The 15,877-nt window shown below is 35.8% G+C and overlaps 1 protein-coding gene across 2 annotated transcripts in view; it reads right to left on the bottom strand.

Annotated features, from left to right (window-relative positions):
- Positions 1-7,484: 7,484 nt before the first annotated feature.
- The window catches only part of raptor (regulatory associated protein of MTOR complex 1), a 52,299-nt gene continuing 43,906 nt past the window's right edge, over positions 7,485-15,877 (bottom strand). Inside the window, exons 22-24 of one of the 2 annotated variants that reach the window (XM_053785699.2) lie at positions 12,886-13,051; positions 10,100-10,216; positions 7,485-8,546 (exon numbers count right to left, since the gene is read on the bottom strand). In XM_053785699.2, the coding sequence (XP_053641674.2) occupies positions 8,354-8,546; positions 10,100-10,216; positions 12,886-13,051 (476 nt within the window). In that variant the 3' untranslated portion in view covers positions 7,485-8,353. The remainder of the gene's footprint in view (positions 8,547-10,099; positions 10,217-12,885; positions 13,052-15,877) is intronic. The other variant, XM_053785700.2, reaches the window with a different exon arrangement.

Below are 15,877 nucleotides of genomic sequence, written 5' to 3'. Positions count from 1 at the left end.
AGATGAAGCGAATTAAATTTTTTGACAGCCTGCAAAACACTAAAGGAGTCTGTAACTACCACAAATGTTGAGGTAGACCTGGATGCAATACATAATCCCAATGAGAATTGTAAACAGTTCAGCTATAAAAATGCTAGCCGATTCTAATAAATGACCTCATACGAAACTGTCCAGGAACACTGTTGCAAACCTGACACTGTCAGAGGATTCAGAATCATCAGTGTAACCTGCAATGGCATAAGACTGAGATTGGAAGTGGTTAAGAAAAAAAGGAGTGAGAAGCAACTGTTGGTAATTAAGGTTACGCACATGGCAGTGGGGAAGAACCGACCTAAACTGTCGGAACCTCCCAAGAGGAAAGAGAAAAGGTAGATGCCAGATGAACATATAAAGGGGGGCAACTAAAGAGAAACTAAGAGAGTGAATACAAAGAGAAACGGGGTGGCGATCAAATAATGGACCTCTACTAACGTCCGTTACCATCCTGTATGTAGAAGGATCGTGAAGGTCATGAGAGCGGAAAAAATACTGGAGACAGTGGGCATCACACCGATCATGCAAAGATATAACGTTCACCTCTGCATATACTCTCTCGATAGGGAAGGACTGAAAAACACCTAGACACAAATGTAATCCCTGATGATGAATGGAATCAAATTTAGAAAAAATTGCGAGAGAGGCCACAAAATATATCTGGTTGCCATAATCTAGTTTTGATAGAATTAGGGCAGAATGAAGCTGAAGGAGAGGTCATTGATCCACATCCCAAGAAAGATGAGCGAGGGTTTTAAGGATGTTCAGCCGGCTATGGCAACTTGCTTTCAGGAAGGTAATGCGAGGTTTCCAGGACAACTGGCTATCAAACAGAAGGCTGAAAAATCTGTCTGTATCAATACAGGTACCGATTAAGAGGAAATATACCGAATATGTAGAATGAGTTGCATGAAGTACTGCAGAATAAAATGAGCAGAGACACATTACAGAATATCTGAACACTCCAGTAAAACCTTCAATTACTACTGACAACTCTACCATCCACTTCAATGTAAGAGCCAGAGACATCCATCTCAGTCCAGCAGGGCCACAGCAACCCCTCTCCACATGCATTTCAAGATCAACATGCACTAACAAGCAGAATTTTAAGGTAAGAAAAAATGGTTTTACATAACTTTTTTATCTACATGTACTGTATAAACCTCACTACATCCAACTAAGCTAATTAGGGCCACATTAACCCTCTACACATTCCCAAATCAAAAGGCAACAACTATAATGTAAGGCATGATTTTTTTCATGAACTAGGAATTAAAAAAAAAAAAAAAGTTTGGCTTCTTTTAAGGTGTCAAGAACATAACCCTATTTTTCCCATATGTTCTTCAGTCCACATCCCGCTATTTCAAGTATAGTGCCAATGTTTAGAAATCTAACACTTGAAATGTGAGTCCATGATAGTTGCTTTAGTGAGGCCAAACCCAAACATTACATTTGGCAATAGGTTTGTGGGGGCAAAACCATGGGTGACATCACATACTTGTGAAAGTGGTGTCTCTTATTTTAGTAACTGGGGGTTGGTTAGGGTAGAAATAACTAATAAATCTTACATAAACCACCACACTCACCAGAGGGTTAAAACATAAAAACAGTCATTTTAAGTGGAAGTACACAAAAGGATTATATTTTATGCAACTGAAATTTTGATTAAATTTTTGTATATAGTGATATCTATATTTAATTTTGATTCTTTTATATAGAAGCATTTTCCCCCAAAACATCTGCCTGATGGTTAAGTAACCATTACAATTCATTAGCATATACTATTACTAGTGAATGGTAAGTACGCCTGCAAACTACTATATACAATTTAAATTAAACATAACATCTCAATACAATACACTTAAAACAATTCCCTACTGATATTACAATGAGAATAACAACATTCATCAACAATGTTCCTAGCAATCAGAGTACAGTATTACAATCCCTCCATAATGTTGGAAATGTTCAATCTCTTAAAACTACATTATTAAGTGAGCACATGAACAAAGAGATGCATAAAAGAAATCTCTATTTTTTTTTATCAGCTGCCTTAAGAAAGGGTTTCCCATTTTAGTGGGAAATAGCCGTGTTAAAAAATATGCATAAACACTTCCTATTCTTTTCATATGCATCAATGACAGCATTTATATATTGTATAGACTCAATGCTTTTAAAGCACACTGTGTATGAGAAACAGATCTCTTCCATAGAAAGTTCTATAAACAACATAATTTTAGTGAAGGCTACAATTATATACTAAATTTCAAACTCATATAATATACAATACAGTGGAACCTCTGGTCACGAACGCTTCCGAACACGAACAAATCGGTTCACAACCAAAAAATTCGCCAAATTTTTGCATCTGGTCACGAACACATAATCACATGCCGATTTTCCCCACTTCCTGTTGTTTGTGTACACCTAACAAAGACCCTCGCCTTGTAGTCGGTCTCAGCCGGAGGTGCATTCATTCGCTGTGAACTCAAGGATATGGGATAAAGTACCATCGTCTTATCCCCTCCTGGGTACTTATATTAGAGAAAACATAGTGTAGTACTGTACAGTGCTGTGATATACACTTGTAATGCACCATAAAACTAAGTAAATGAGTAAGTTTATTCAGGTATACACAAATACAGTTATATGGATTATCATATATAGCAGCATATGTGTAGAGAACCTAAGATAACCCAAAAAAAAAGTCAGTGACTCATTTTCTCATTTTTTTTTGTTTGGCGTGCGCTCGTTTTCGTCGATTATCTCGGAAGTTATTCATAAATTACAGTAATTACGACTGTGATAAATTCAGATTAGCAATGTTTTATCAGCAGATAGTGCACAAACAGCCTGCAGTACCAGTACCCAGCTAGGGTTTGCCATGTATGATATTTGGTAAATATTTTTTTCTCAGTTGTTTGTTGGGTTATCTTATTGAAACTTGGGCAATGTATGATGGAAAGATGCTTCTTAACATACACCAAAAAATGAAAGAAATTGGATGATAAATAACGGAGTTCACTTCTCAGCTGTTAGATGTCTCTTAAAACTCTTAAAAAAAACTGTTTACAGAGAACAGTTCATAGGTTTTCTCAGTGTTATTAAAGGTTTTTACATTTAGTTTACTATTACACTGTGCATTCTATGGTATAATTAACTATTTTTGTGCTTAAAAATCTTAAAAAAACAATATTTACATAAAATTCGTAAGGGTCTGGAATGGATTAATTATCTTTACATAGAATCCAATGGGGAAATTAGGTTTGGGTCACGCCCAGAGTTTTTGAACGAATAATGGTTGTGACCACAGGTTCCACTGTATTAGTTAATGAAGCTAAAATAATCCTTTTGCAGGGTCTTCCAAAGTTGTTTGCCAATATTAAATAACCACAACTTACTTGTACATTGCACTATTCAACTCAGTCAAGCTGCATAAAATTGTTAGACAAAATGGTCAAATGTAATCTTTACATAACCTTTACATATTATTATTTATATAAAAATCTCAAGTTCCTCAGTTTTATCTGTATGCTCATGTGAATAAAAATATGAAAATTTAAATTAGATTTGTACATCACCTATTGGAGTTTTGTCTCAATAGGTGCCTTTATTTCTATTTACAATGTAATTTTCTTTCAGTAGTAACAGAAAGCATATATGTTTAGCATGTCACAAATTGATCATCATACAAAAGTCATCGGTAACTGTGTCAAGCATTACTGTTTGCCGATCAACACTAAGAATCTAACATGATTGAAGAGTTTGGGGAAGATTGCATGGCCAACCTTGATAACTTTGGGTTGAGTTACATAAACAGAACAACAGTTTTGTACACTATTATAAGCTTAAGAGCTTTGAAACTTTGTATGAAGAGCCAGCAGGCTTTCTCTCAATTTATTTTAATTTTAAGTGCTAAAAACTACCTACAGCAAACCCTCAAATTGATTCCTGAGTAATTAATAAAATTATATGTTCAGTTAAAAACCCTAAGCTGGTAAACAATAATGAAAACAAAGTACGCTTCAATAACTGGCAGCTGTAACCAAGAGGGGTAACTGAACCAACATAAGAATACCATTACACTAATGTTTCAATTTGTATACACGTTGATCTTCAGGAATTTTAGTGGGGGGCAGTTTAGTAGCTCTACATAAAATAAATTAGGCTGATGACATGTCTAACCACATTGAATGGCTACAGTTTTATAATATTTTTGTCTAAACTGAAGGAGGTAAGTTGAGGCACTTCAGGACAAAGATACAATATCTACTATTCAATAATTTCAGGAAATTTGCAATACTGTACAGTAATTACTTACATATTACCAAGAATTATAGTAACAAGATACATGTTATATAATTATATATATAGATCTATATATAATAATTTTGTTATTAAATACTGTATAGCTAATGACTTTTTTGAAAGTTGCTATTTACTGTACTATACAATTCTTCAAATATAACTGATTTTCAATACTTTATTGACATATTATGGAAAAAATTCATAACTATCAGAGATTACATTTTTCAGTCTAGTAATGTGCAATGCTATATTTTTCCATTAATAATCTAACACTGTAAAGTATCCCTGGATCTGGTACTATATTATCAAGGTGATTTCAGAGCCTTTAAATACAAGTTTCAACTTGATGCATTAAGTTGCTGGTAAATTATGAAGTGAATAAAGGTAGTGGAATGTTCAAAAAATATAACCATTCAAATCTAAATTGTCTCTTATTTTCTTTTCCACCATTGACAATTTCATTTTTGTTTTCTGGAACCTGTGCAACACTACTACTTTTCAAAATGTTAAAAACTCATTTGTAAAAAAATATATAATCTTTCATTCATTTCTTTCCATCCTAGCAAGATGTGGAGCATCTGTTACTGTGTAAAAATATTCTATCAATACTACAATAAATCTCATGCATAACTCATAATCCTGTGAAAAAGAAAATATTTATTACTAACAATTGTGTTTTCTTCCTCCAAAGAATAAAACCAACATTATTAAGAAGTTTCAATACACTGAAGAATAGCTGGTGATAGTACCATGTTTTTAATTGTAATTTTATTATGTTTTTATTATATTTAGTTTATTTGAATTAACTCTATACACAAAATTATTAACTTTTCTGTACAAATGAAAACATGAAGCATAAACTGGATGAGTACTGATTTTCAGACATTCAACCACACGTAATTTGTCACACGTGAAATGTACATACTGTATATGTTATGTGTTGTATACCTGTTAATGGTTCCAGGGATCACAGCCCTCATGGCCTAATCTCAGAGCAGGCCTCTTAAATCAGAAAGGAAATATGATAGGACTAAGCAAAGCCAGCTTAAGTGTAAACAGAATATTGCAAGATTTACATGTCATCTTACATGTTCATGAGACAGAAAGAAAAGTCCAACAATCATGCTACAGTGAAAACATTTAACAGGCTTCCATTTCACACTCTCATGACAGGATGGTAGCATCTCTCCAGGTGGTTGTTGTCTACTAACCTCCTACCTACAGTGTAGAGATACAGACAATTTTTATTTAAAAATTGAATGCATGATAAACCATCACCTAGGAACATGCAGTATCTCCTTATGATTCCAGGAAAAATGGCAAAGCACCGATAGTATGTTAAGACATCGATTGCAGAGGACTCTTGCTTGGTACAATGTTTTGTGACAAACTGGCCTATTTAAGTACATAAATACATATTATACAATACATCCAATCAAGGTAGTCAGGTGTTGTGTGAGTGAAGTTTGAGGAATCAAGTGTTGAATGGGAGATATTCATAGAGCTGGGAAGCAGTGCAACAGACCTACCTGCTCACACTATGTTTGTTACTTCGTTCTAATGCAAAGTGAGTTGTAGGTGTAAACTGAGTAAGCATACCACTGTTTTATGTAATCATACTAGAGAATTTAATGGAAGAGGATTCAAGGCATCTTCATTTGCTCTCGTCATTTTCACAAACCAGTAGGCCTGCACTATCCCACACCATGAGATGGGAGCAAGTGTCATGTGATGGATACAAAGGTTATTTACTTATTGATCCTGCAGGCACATGTATTTTCTGGCAGTTTCCCTCGATATAAACCTGATCACTCCCTCCTGTGATATATACTGTTGAGAGTGTGATCAGGTCTACATTGAGGATACTGCCAGATTCCTCTCAATCAACTACAGGAACATTTTTTATTTGCAACATGTCGGCCGTCTCCCACCGAGGCAGGGTGACCTAAAAAGAAAGAAAAACCTAAAAAATATGCCTGTACTGATTGCAATACTGTTATTTGTTTTTTGCTACCTCACTACTATAAATCTTATTAATTAAAATTTTTCTGTCTACATCTCTTTTAGTAATAAGGTAAAATAATATCTAATAAAAATTTACCACTCCATAACCTATGTCTAGTTTTAAGTAGTTTGTAAGCGTTAGGATCAGTCTGCCTGAAATACCCTGGCATGTAAGTGGCTTTCTTTGTAATTAACAACATTTTATAATATGTAAAATCACACATTGTAACATTTGTAAAGAAATAAAAATTTGTATTTGTAATGAATGTCTATCACCATGATAGCCACTCCCATCTCATGGCACAAGACAGAGCAACTCTACTATTTTATGAAAACGATGAGATCAAATGAAGATGACTTGAATCATCTTCTATTAAACTCCTTAACACAAACAAAATAACAGTATGTTTGTCAACACCCATAACTCACATTGTGTTCGAACAATGGAATAAATTTAGAGTGTACCAGTAAGCCTGCTGCAGTACTTTCTGGCTTCTCGAATCTCAAGTCACTCAAAACTAGACCCCTACGAATCTCACTCAGTGTCTGATTTTCTGGCCTGGATGTACTATACATGATCTTCTGTTCTATGTACTTAATAAGGCCAATGTGATGAAATGGTGCACCAATTAATACTCCTCTGCAATCAATGTCTACTCACCATATTTCTATTGACATCATGCACCATGACGAATACTGGTCCAGGTTTTGTAAAGATAATGCTTAGGAATTGAACCTCTCCATACTTTCTTTTCTTTAAACAGTCACCATTTGATCTGAGCCCCAATAAATAGTGCACAAAGCATGATGTGAAGGAATAAGCATTTAAAACCTGAAGCAATCAAATGAGGTGTTAGGATATTATTGTACCTGGAAACAATGAGACATTTACACAGAATTCAGTATATAACTTTTTTCACCCTGAGGCAACATCACCTACAATTAATATAGCATACCACAAAATTACAAAATCATACTCTACATTGAAATAAATGGGCTGAGACATTACAAAGTAATGTTCAGATATGAGGATTTTATGAAAATACAGGGTGTTCAAAAAGAAATGCAACCCACAGAGAATCCATATGGTGTATATTTCTGTTTGCTATAGTCATCACTGAATACAAAAATGCCGTTCACATTACGAGAACATTTATTGTTCTTAAAGAATGTTGTGTATTCAAATCCTCATACCCTGGAAGAACTACTGTTCAACATTCAGCATACAATATATGGCACATCAATAGAAACACTAAAACAAGTGTTCCCGAACAGGATTTGTCCTGTACTCTTATGTGAAAGCCTTAATGGCCAAGAATTTTAATTTTTTTTTTCAATGTACATATTAATAAACACATTATCCATGGGTTGCAACTTTTTTGAAAACCCTTATAGAATTAGTTCCTAAAATAGATAAAAAATAAGTTAAGGGCATAAAATCTTACTGAAAGAAGTATGGTAACTTCTGTACTCACATAATATATAAATCAAACAGTATTTTCAAAGTCATAATTGGGTAAATGATTATTTTTGTCAGTAGCTGACTAAAAGATTTCTTAAAATGCTAGTAAATCAGGATACTGCATTCAAAATTTATGCAAAAATTATTTAAAAACTTGCACTCGAATTTCTTTAGTGTCAAAAAAAAAGTCATAAGCATTTACTGTATAGTTCAACAAATTGTAAAAGCAGACAAGGTTTTAATAAATACATTGATGAAAAACTTGTGCTCAACATACCTCCTTCCTTCCCTTATGCATTTCATTAATTAAGAGAGTTTATGGCATATTTGAAGAAATAATATATCTGTTTACTGTATGTCACATAAATATCTTCATGGGTATTTTATGGGTTTGAATAACAACTGTTATTTACATTTACACCCAACTTCAACATTATTTGCATGGCCAGAGAATTCTTGGATACCTACCATGGTTGTTAACAAAAAAATCTAAGATCAATCTAGACATTGTACCAAAGATGAACATGTGCTAACAAATAATATTCACTATCTTCGAGACAGCCCATAGACAGTTATGTAGCTGTCGGTGGTACCAGCAGCCAAGAGAACTCTGCGTGGATGGAAAGCCAAACAAGAGACTGGAGCAATACGTGTGCCCATAAATCCTTCATGGTACTTGATGACGTTGACTGAGGATCCACTTGCATGGTGGACACCAATCACCTGATTAACGGACCCACTGTTGAAACAAAAATTTAAATATTAATTTTAAACCATTTTAATTTAAAAACCATTTCTATTACTATAAATGATGAAGGAATCAAAGGTGGTTAACAAAAGAAGCAAGATTAAAATGTAGAAATTTTTAACACACTGGACATCTCCCACCAAGACAGCATTATCTGAAAAAGAGGAAACATGCAGGCACTGTACTTCCCACATCCAGGACTCAAATCTGGCTAACTGGTTTAACTTGCATCCCTTTGTAATGTTATCTTGCTTACACTCCAACAACATATCAAGTAACAAAACCCACTGGTCTCCACTTGCTCCTAACACACTCACACAAGCCTTGTGGATATTCATGCCTCTATCACTCAAAGCCTTCTCACTCTAATAGTTCCTGAGACAACCCCCACCCTTCCACCTCAGATTAATATAATTTTCCTGCCATCCTATTTTGCTCCATCCTCTCAAAATGTCTGCATCTCTCTCCCCAGCCCTCCAAAAATACTTTTGGTAACCCCACACCTTCATTTAGTCTCCAAGCTCCAAATTCTTTGCATACTATTCATATCACATATTGCCCTCAAACACTACATCTAGATTGGGTCTAGCCTCCTCCTCACTGCAGTGTTTAAAATCCATGCCTCACACCCATATAACAGCGTTGGTACATCTATTCTCTGATACATCCCTGCCCCCTCCCTTTTTTTCCTTCAATGGAGTTTTTTTTTTTTTGGTACATGAATGAAAATTAGACACATGTTTTGTTTCCACAGATACCTCAATGCACCACCCACACTTTTTTCCTTGTCAGTTTCATGGTTCATCATCCTTCACAGACCCAACTGCTAACACATCCACTCCCAAGTATCTGAATACTTTTACTTCCTCCATATTTCCTCCCTCTAATCTGATACCTAATCTTTCATTGCCTAGATTTTTTGTTACTCTCATCACCTTGCTCTTTCCTATGTTCACTTTTACTTTCTATCTTTAACATACTCTCCCAAATTCCTCCACCAACCTCTGCAACTTCTCTTCAGAGTCTCCCAAAAGAACTGTCATCAGCAAAAAACAACTGTGACAACTAATGCTTTGTATCAAATTTGTTATCTCTTAATAAAAACACCTCTCCCCAACAGCATAGCACTTCTTTTACAAGCTCATATGTGAATACGTAGGCTGGAACAACTAAGGTAGCATTACATGTCCCTGTGTAAGACTAGCTCGAAAATAATCCCTCTCTCTTCTATATACAGTACCCTAATCTTTACACTCCTTTCAAGAAGATAGTACTACCAGAATGTAAAGTAATTGATACTGTAATAATTTGTACCTAGTGTAATAATAAAAAAAAAATGGAATTGTCTGGAATACCCTATTTTTTCCCTGCTCTTCACTTCAAGCAATGAATTTTAAATTGTGTATAAATTTCCAGGAACATAACCCATGCACTGTGAGAGCATTTACAATACACATAACAGAATTCTGAATCTCATTACACTGAAGTTTAACATTTTAAACCTGATGATGCAACTACACATTCACTATAAACAATAAACATACGTGGCAAACAGATGAGCATTTGCATGTGTAGCCATAGAAGTCATCTCATGATTTGGTGCACAAACTTGTACAGAGTTTGACTGTCGCATATCCCATAATCTAACCTCTCCCGAGACACTGTGAAAGAAAAAATACTGTCATAACCATTTCAAAAATAATGTATGCATGAAAATTTAAAATTAATGAATGGAGTTTCTTTTTTTCCTTACCACATTAGCCTTTTTTTTCCAGTAAGGTAGTATGACTCAAATAAACACACTCAATAGCTGTCTTGCCAGATGTTAGTGGACATCACAATTTAAATGACCCTCTGACAACAGTACTCTCACCCAGCTAATTTAATTACCATAATTTGCATTGCATACCCAATAAAAAATTAATGGACTGGCAATGAGGGGATTAATATTATATATTGCCTTAACTAATATACATATAAGATTAAATATAACACACTATAGCTATACACAATGAGTGAATTATACCATGAATACAAACTTAAGAATGATACACAAGAATGATAGATACACACATAAGAATGATATAGGAATGGCAGATTAACATGTTAGGATGTAGTACAGTATATGTAAAACTAGTTCAATGGGAATAGAAATTACATGAAAATCCCAGCTTATCATTATTCAATAAATAACTGGACCAAAACACAAAATGTTCACCAAGTTTTTGACTTAATTTTATATAAAGTACTAGACATCACTACTGACATTTTTCTTAGAGATTCTATCATAATTAAAAATTTTAATAGGTTAATAATTAAAAATCAAAGATAACCTAAGTTAATAATTAAAAATCAAAGAGAGATAACCTAATAATTAAAAATCAAAGAGATAAAACTTAACACATTCTAAGTAAAGGAGATTTTGAGAGGTTAGATTATGATTATCTAACCTAGAGCATCCAGCAGGCTTACAAGGCTGTGTTATACAGGAGTGAAGAGAGATTGATTTTAACCCTTTGACAGTTTTGGTCGTATACATACGTCTTACGAGCCAGTGTTTTGGACGTATTAATACGCATAAATTCTAGCGGCTTCAAATCAAGCAGGAGAAAGCTGGTAGGCCCACATGTGAGAGAATGGGTCTGTGTGGTCAGTGTGCCCTACATAAAAAAAATCCTGCAGCACGCAGTGCATAATGAGAAAAAAAAACTGACCATTTTTTTGGATTAAAACGCCGACTTTGAGGTGTATTTTCGTATAGTATTTATCGTTGTATTCTCATTTTCATGGTCTCAAGCGATAAAATGGGAAACATATTACAGAAATAGAGATGATTTTGATTAGTTTCACGATGAAAATGACCTTGAAATTGAGCTCAAAGTAGCGGAAATGTTCGATTTTTACCAATGTTCAGGAGTAAGCAAATCACACCACACATCCAATACACGTCAACTGGGGAGTCTAATATTCTTTCACTAGTGCACTGATTATATTTATACCATTTTTACAATAATGCAGTAGTCTGCATAACAGTAAATTTTGTATTTTTTGTATGAATAAAAAATCAAAACAGAAAGCAATAGTAATATAAGAGGGGCCTAGAGACGTGACTAACGAACAGAGTATATGTTATTTTAGTGCCAAGGATGTGTACATTGTTTATTCTGGACCCTATTTTGAAATTGGCATCTTTTTTAATTTGCGTGAAATTGGCCAAATTGCCAATTTCTGACCACTTTATTGGGTAGTTCAAATCGGTAAATGGGCAGTTTCTTGTACTCAATTGATAGAAAAAATGAAGTTCTAAAGAAATAGCTATGAGTTTGGTCAACTGGAACAACGAAATTATCCAAAAACAGGGCTCAAAGTCGGCGAAATTGCCGATGCGTATATGTTGCCGAGACCAATAACTTAGCAGGAGTGTAATTCCATGAATTTTCGACCAAATTTCGTAATTTTGGTGTCATTACCACCAGGAAAAGATTCTCTATCATTTCATAAGAAATTTTTTTTTTTTTCCAAAAATTTGGCGACATAGAATGACAATTTCAGAAAGGGGCTTGCGACAGTCAAAGGGTTAAATGGGTGTGGTATTGGAGTATGAGCAAGGATATTTATGAAGGTGTTTAAGAAAATGAGTTAGCCAAACTTGAGGCCTGGAGGTAGGAGGAGCAATGCCACCACTCTGAAGGAGTGAAGATGTTGCAGTTCGAGGGAAATCTGATTGTGATGTCATACTTCCCTGGTAAGACAGAGAATGTATGAATGATGGTGAATGCATTGCATTTTTTGGGGGGGGAGGGATGGGGGTTCACCTTAACTTGCTGGAAGACAACAGTTCAGATAAAAACAATAAAAGAATAAATAAATGTCTTTCTGTGAAATGTGTGATAAAATATTTTGCATAAAAATTTTCATATATAAGACTACTTATTTACATGCTGCAAGTTGGTAAGACATTATATTTTTTCTATTTTTTACAAACATTAAAAGAATTATACAATAATAGGTGATTACAGGCATTACTCTGCACCTCTTTTAGGTGCAGATGATTGGCATAAGAAAGACAGCCCATCAGAATACAATAAACTGAAATGAGACCACCAAGGACTGATGTCAGTGCAAGTGGTGGGGCTCAGTAAGCAATTCCCATTAGTCATAGTTTTCTGTTAGCTAAAATGCCCTAGATTCCAACCAATTCAAATAAAACACTTCTACTGTATTAAAATCTGCTCTTTTGAAGAAATAAACAGATTATTTGAAGAAATAGCCACCTAGGCAAGTGCAGATCAGAGCTTACTGCTTAAGAAAAAAAAAAAACATAACATACACTCCAGTAATAATCTTGGTGGTAGCCTGTGAAGAGTTAAGTAAATGTGCACTGATGACCCAAGAAGTGTGTTCTCGCCACTGCCGAACAACAGCTCGATTAGTGGTTAGACGACGGTCCAGCACTCGTACATAACCATCTGAGAATCCTGCTACAATCCAAGGTCCTATAAATAAAACAAATGAAGATTAATCATTATAATAACACAGTAGAGAAAGCGGACTGTGCAGTACTAAGTTAGGGTTTGTCTAAAAACTAATACTGAAATGATGCTCTCTCTCCACATTTGTCTGCAGGTCATGCTCTTCAAATAACAGAAATGTAAGAGAAGGAACAAGAGTGTACTTTTCAATGACTGTTTCACTCAACTGAAACCTGATTGGAGTTGCTAATGAGGAAACTGTGATGGAAAAGTTCGTTAGAGTGGAACCATGAATCAGTGGTGGTGGTAGTATAATTGGATGAATGCTTGCTGGGCACTGGGCATGTATCATTACCTCTCTAACCCCCCCCTCCTTCACCCGGTGGGAGTTATCATGGGACCCTCCTGGTGAGTTGATGTTGCTTGATTTTCTGGTCCCATCAAGTCTGTAAGTATAGTGGACCCCCGACCAACGAAGGCATCGTCTAACGATAAATTCGATCAATGAAGTGTCTGAGCGTAAAAATTTTGGCCCAACCAACGATGAAAAACTCGACTAACATGATTTGTCCCGAACGCGTCCACATGTCCCGTCTGGCCTGAGTGCCCCTTAGCTGCCCTGCCTTCAGTTAGTGTGCCAGTGTTTACAAGCCAGTGAGGTCGCATCCACGCATACATTCGGTACATTTTGTAATATTCCAGTGTTTTTAGTGCTTATAACTGCAAAATAAGCCACCATGGGCCCCAAGAAAGCTTCTAGTGCCAACCCTGTGGTAAAAAGGGTGAAAATTACAATTGAAATAAAGAAGGAGATCATCACAAAGTATGAAACTGGAGTGCGTGTCTCCGAGCTGGCCAGGTTGTATAACAAACCCCAATTAACCATCGCTACTATCTTGGCCAACAGAAAGGCAATCAAGGAAGCTGTTGTTGCGAAAGGTGCAAGTATGTTTTTGAAACACGGATCGCAAGTAGTCGAAGATGTTGAGAGACTGTTATTGGTGTGGATGAATGAAAAACAGATATCAGGAGAGAGCATCTCTCAAGCGATCATATGTGAAAAGGCAAGGCAGTTGCATGACGATTTAATTAAAAATAAAGATAAACCATCATTTATTCTTCATTACACAATATACATATGTATGTTATTGTAACCACGAACGAGTGGTATTGATCAATAACAACACTGCGCTAGCCAAGGATTTGAACCCATGATGTACTGGCCTGCCTCATGGTAAGCGAGAACCACATGATGCTTTAAACCACAGGACCACCCAACCCTACAAGAATGGTGCAGCTAGCACACAGCTAGCTGTTGGGCCGCCATACGAGGGCATACGGAGGTGTGGGAGCTTCTAAGCTAATTTCATTCTCATCCCTGTTTGGTGTACTAGCCTCACAAGCAGTATTTATATATTATTGTAACCACGAACGAGTGGTATTGATCAATAACAACACTGCGCTAGCCAAGGATTCAAACCCATGTTGTACTGGCCTGCCTCATGGTAAGAGAGAACCACATGACGCTTTAAGCCACACAACCACTCAACCTTACAAGAATGGCGCAGCCAGCACACAGCTAGCTGTTGGGCCGCCATCCGAGGGCATATGGAGGTGTGGGAGCTTCTAAGATAATTTCATTCTCATCCCTGTTTGGTGTACTCGCGCAGTGTTGTTACTGATCAATACCACTCGTTCGTGGTTACAATAATATATAAATACTGCTCGTGAGGCTAGTACACCAAACAGGGATGAGAATGAAATTAGCTTAGAAGCTCCCACACCTCCGTATGCCCTCAGATGGCGACCCAACAGCTAGCTGTGTGCTGGCTGCGCCATTCTTGCAGGGATGGGTGGTCCTGTGGTTTAAACCATCATGTGGCTCTCGCTTACTATGAGGCAGGCCAGTACAACATGGGTTCGAATCCTTGGCTAGCGTAGTGTTGTTATACGTACATATGTATACATGTATTGTGCATCTATCCTTCTGTTTGTGTGTAGGAAAATGTATATTTCATGTGGTAACAATATTTTTCTTTCATACTTTTGAACGGATTAATTTGATTTCCATTATTTCTTATGGGGAAAATTAATTCAACTAATGATAATTTCATGTAACGATGAGCTCTCTGGAACGGATTAATATCGTTGGTCGAGGGCCCACTGTATAGAGCTCCACTCTTGTTTACTATTATATTATGTGTACTGGATTTTTGTTAACCAGAGCTGATTTGACTTATATATTTTAATGTAATCTTAATCCTCACCATTTCTTTTAGAGGCCTTTTGCCTATTGCAGTGGCGGCTCGTAGCTAAAATTAGTGGAGGTGCTGCTTCAGAAAATTTTTAGCCATTGTTTTAAAATTGTGTTAAACGAAACAAGCATATAAAATAGCTGGAAGCACAATAATCATCTAAATCTACACTTCATCACATTCAAGAATATGGTACATGGTTTTTAAGCACAACACACATCGCTGAGTAAAAAAGAAACAGTACCTTACACTTGCACAATAAGGTCAGCACTGCGTAAGCAACAGTGCTCTCTCTATCTAGCATACAGTATCTTATCTCGGACATGTACATATGTGCACAACAGCCAAACACTGAGATGCTGGAACTGTGAAGCACACAGTTCCATACAAGGATTTTTGTAATTTTTTCATGTACTAGGGGATGGCTACTGACATTAAACTTAAGGATTATATAATGTACAAGTATAAAGAAAGAATTAAAGAATAAAAGACTCATTATATTGAATGTTATCGATAATATCGAGTGAAAATAAGGGGTGCTGCAGTTCCGCAGTACCTATACACGAGCCACCACTGACCTATTGTATGAGTGATT

The sequence above is a fragment of the Cherax quadricarinatus genome, chromosome 35 (genome assembly GCF_038502225.1).
Source record: "Cherax quadricarinatus isolate ZL_2023a chromosome 35, ASM3850222v1, whole genome shotgun sequence".
Taxonomy (NCBI): Eukaryota; Metazoa; Arthropoda; class Malacostraca; order Decapoda; family Parastacidae; genus Cherax; species Cherax quadricarinatus.
This window is presented reverse-complemented; position numbering and strand designations above follow the sequence as displayed.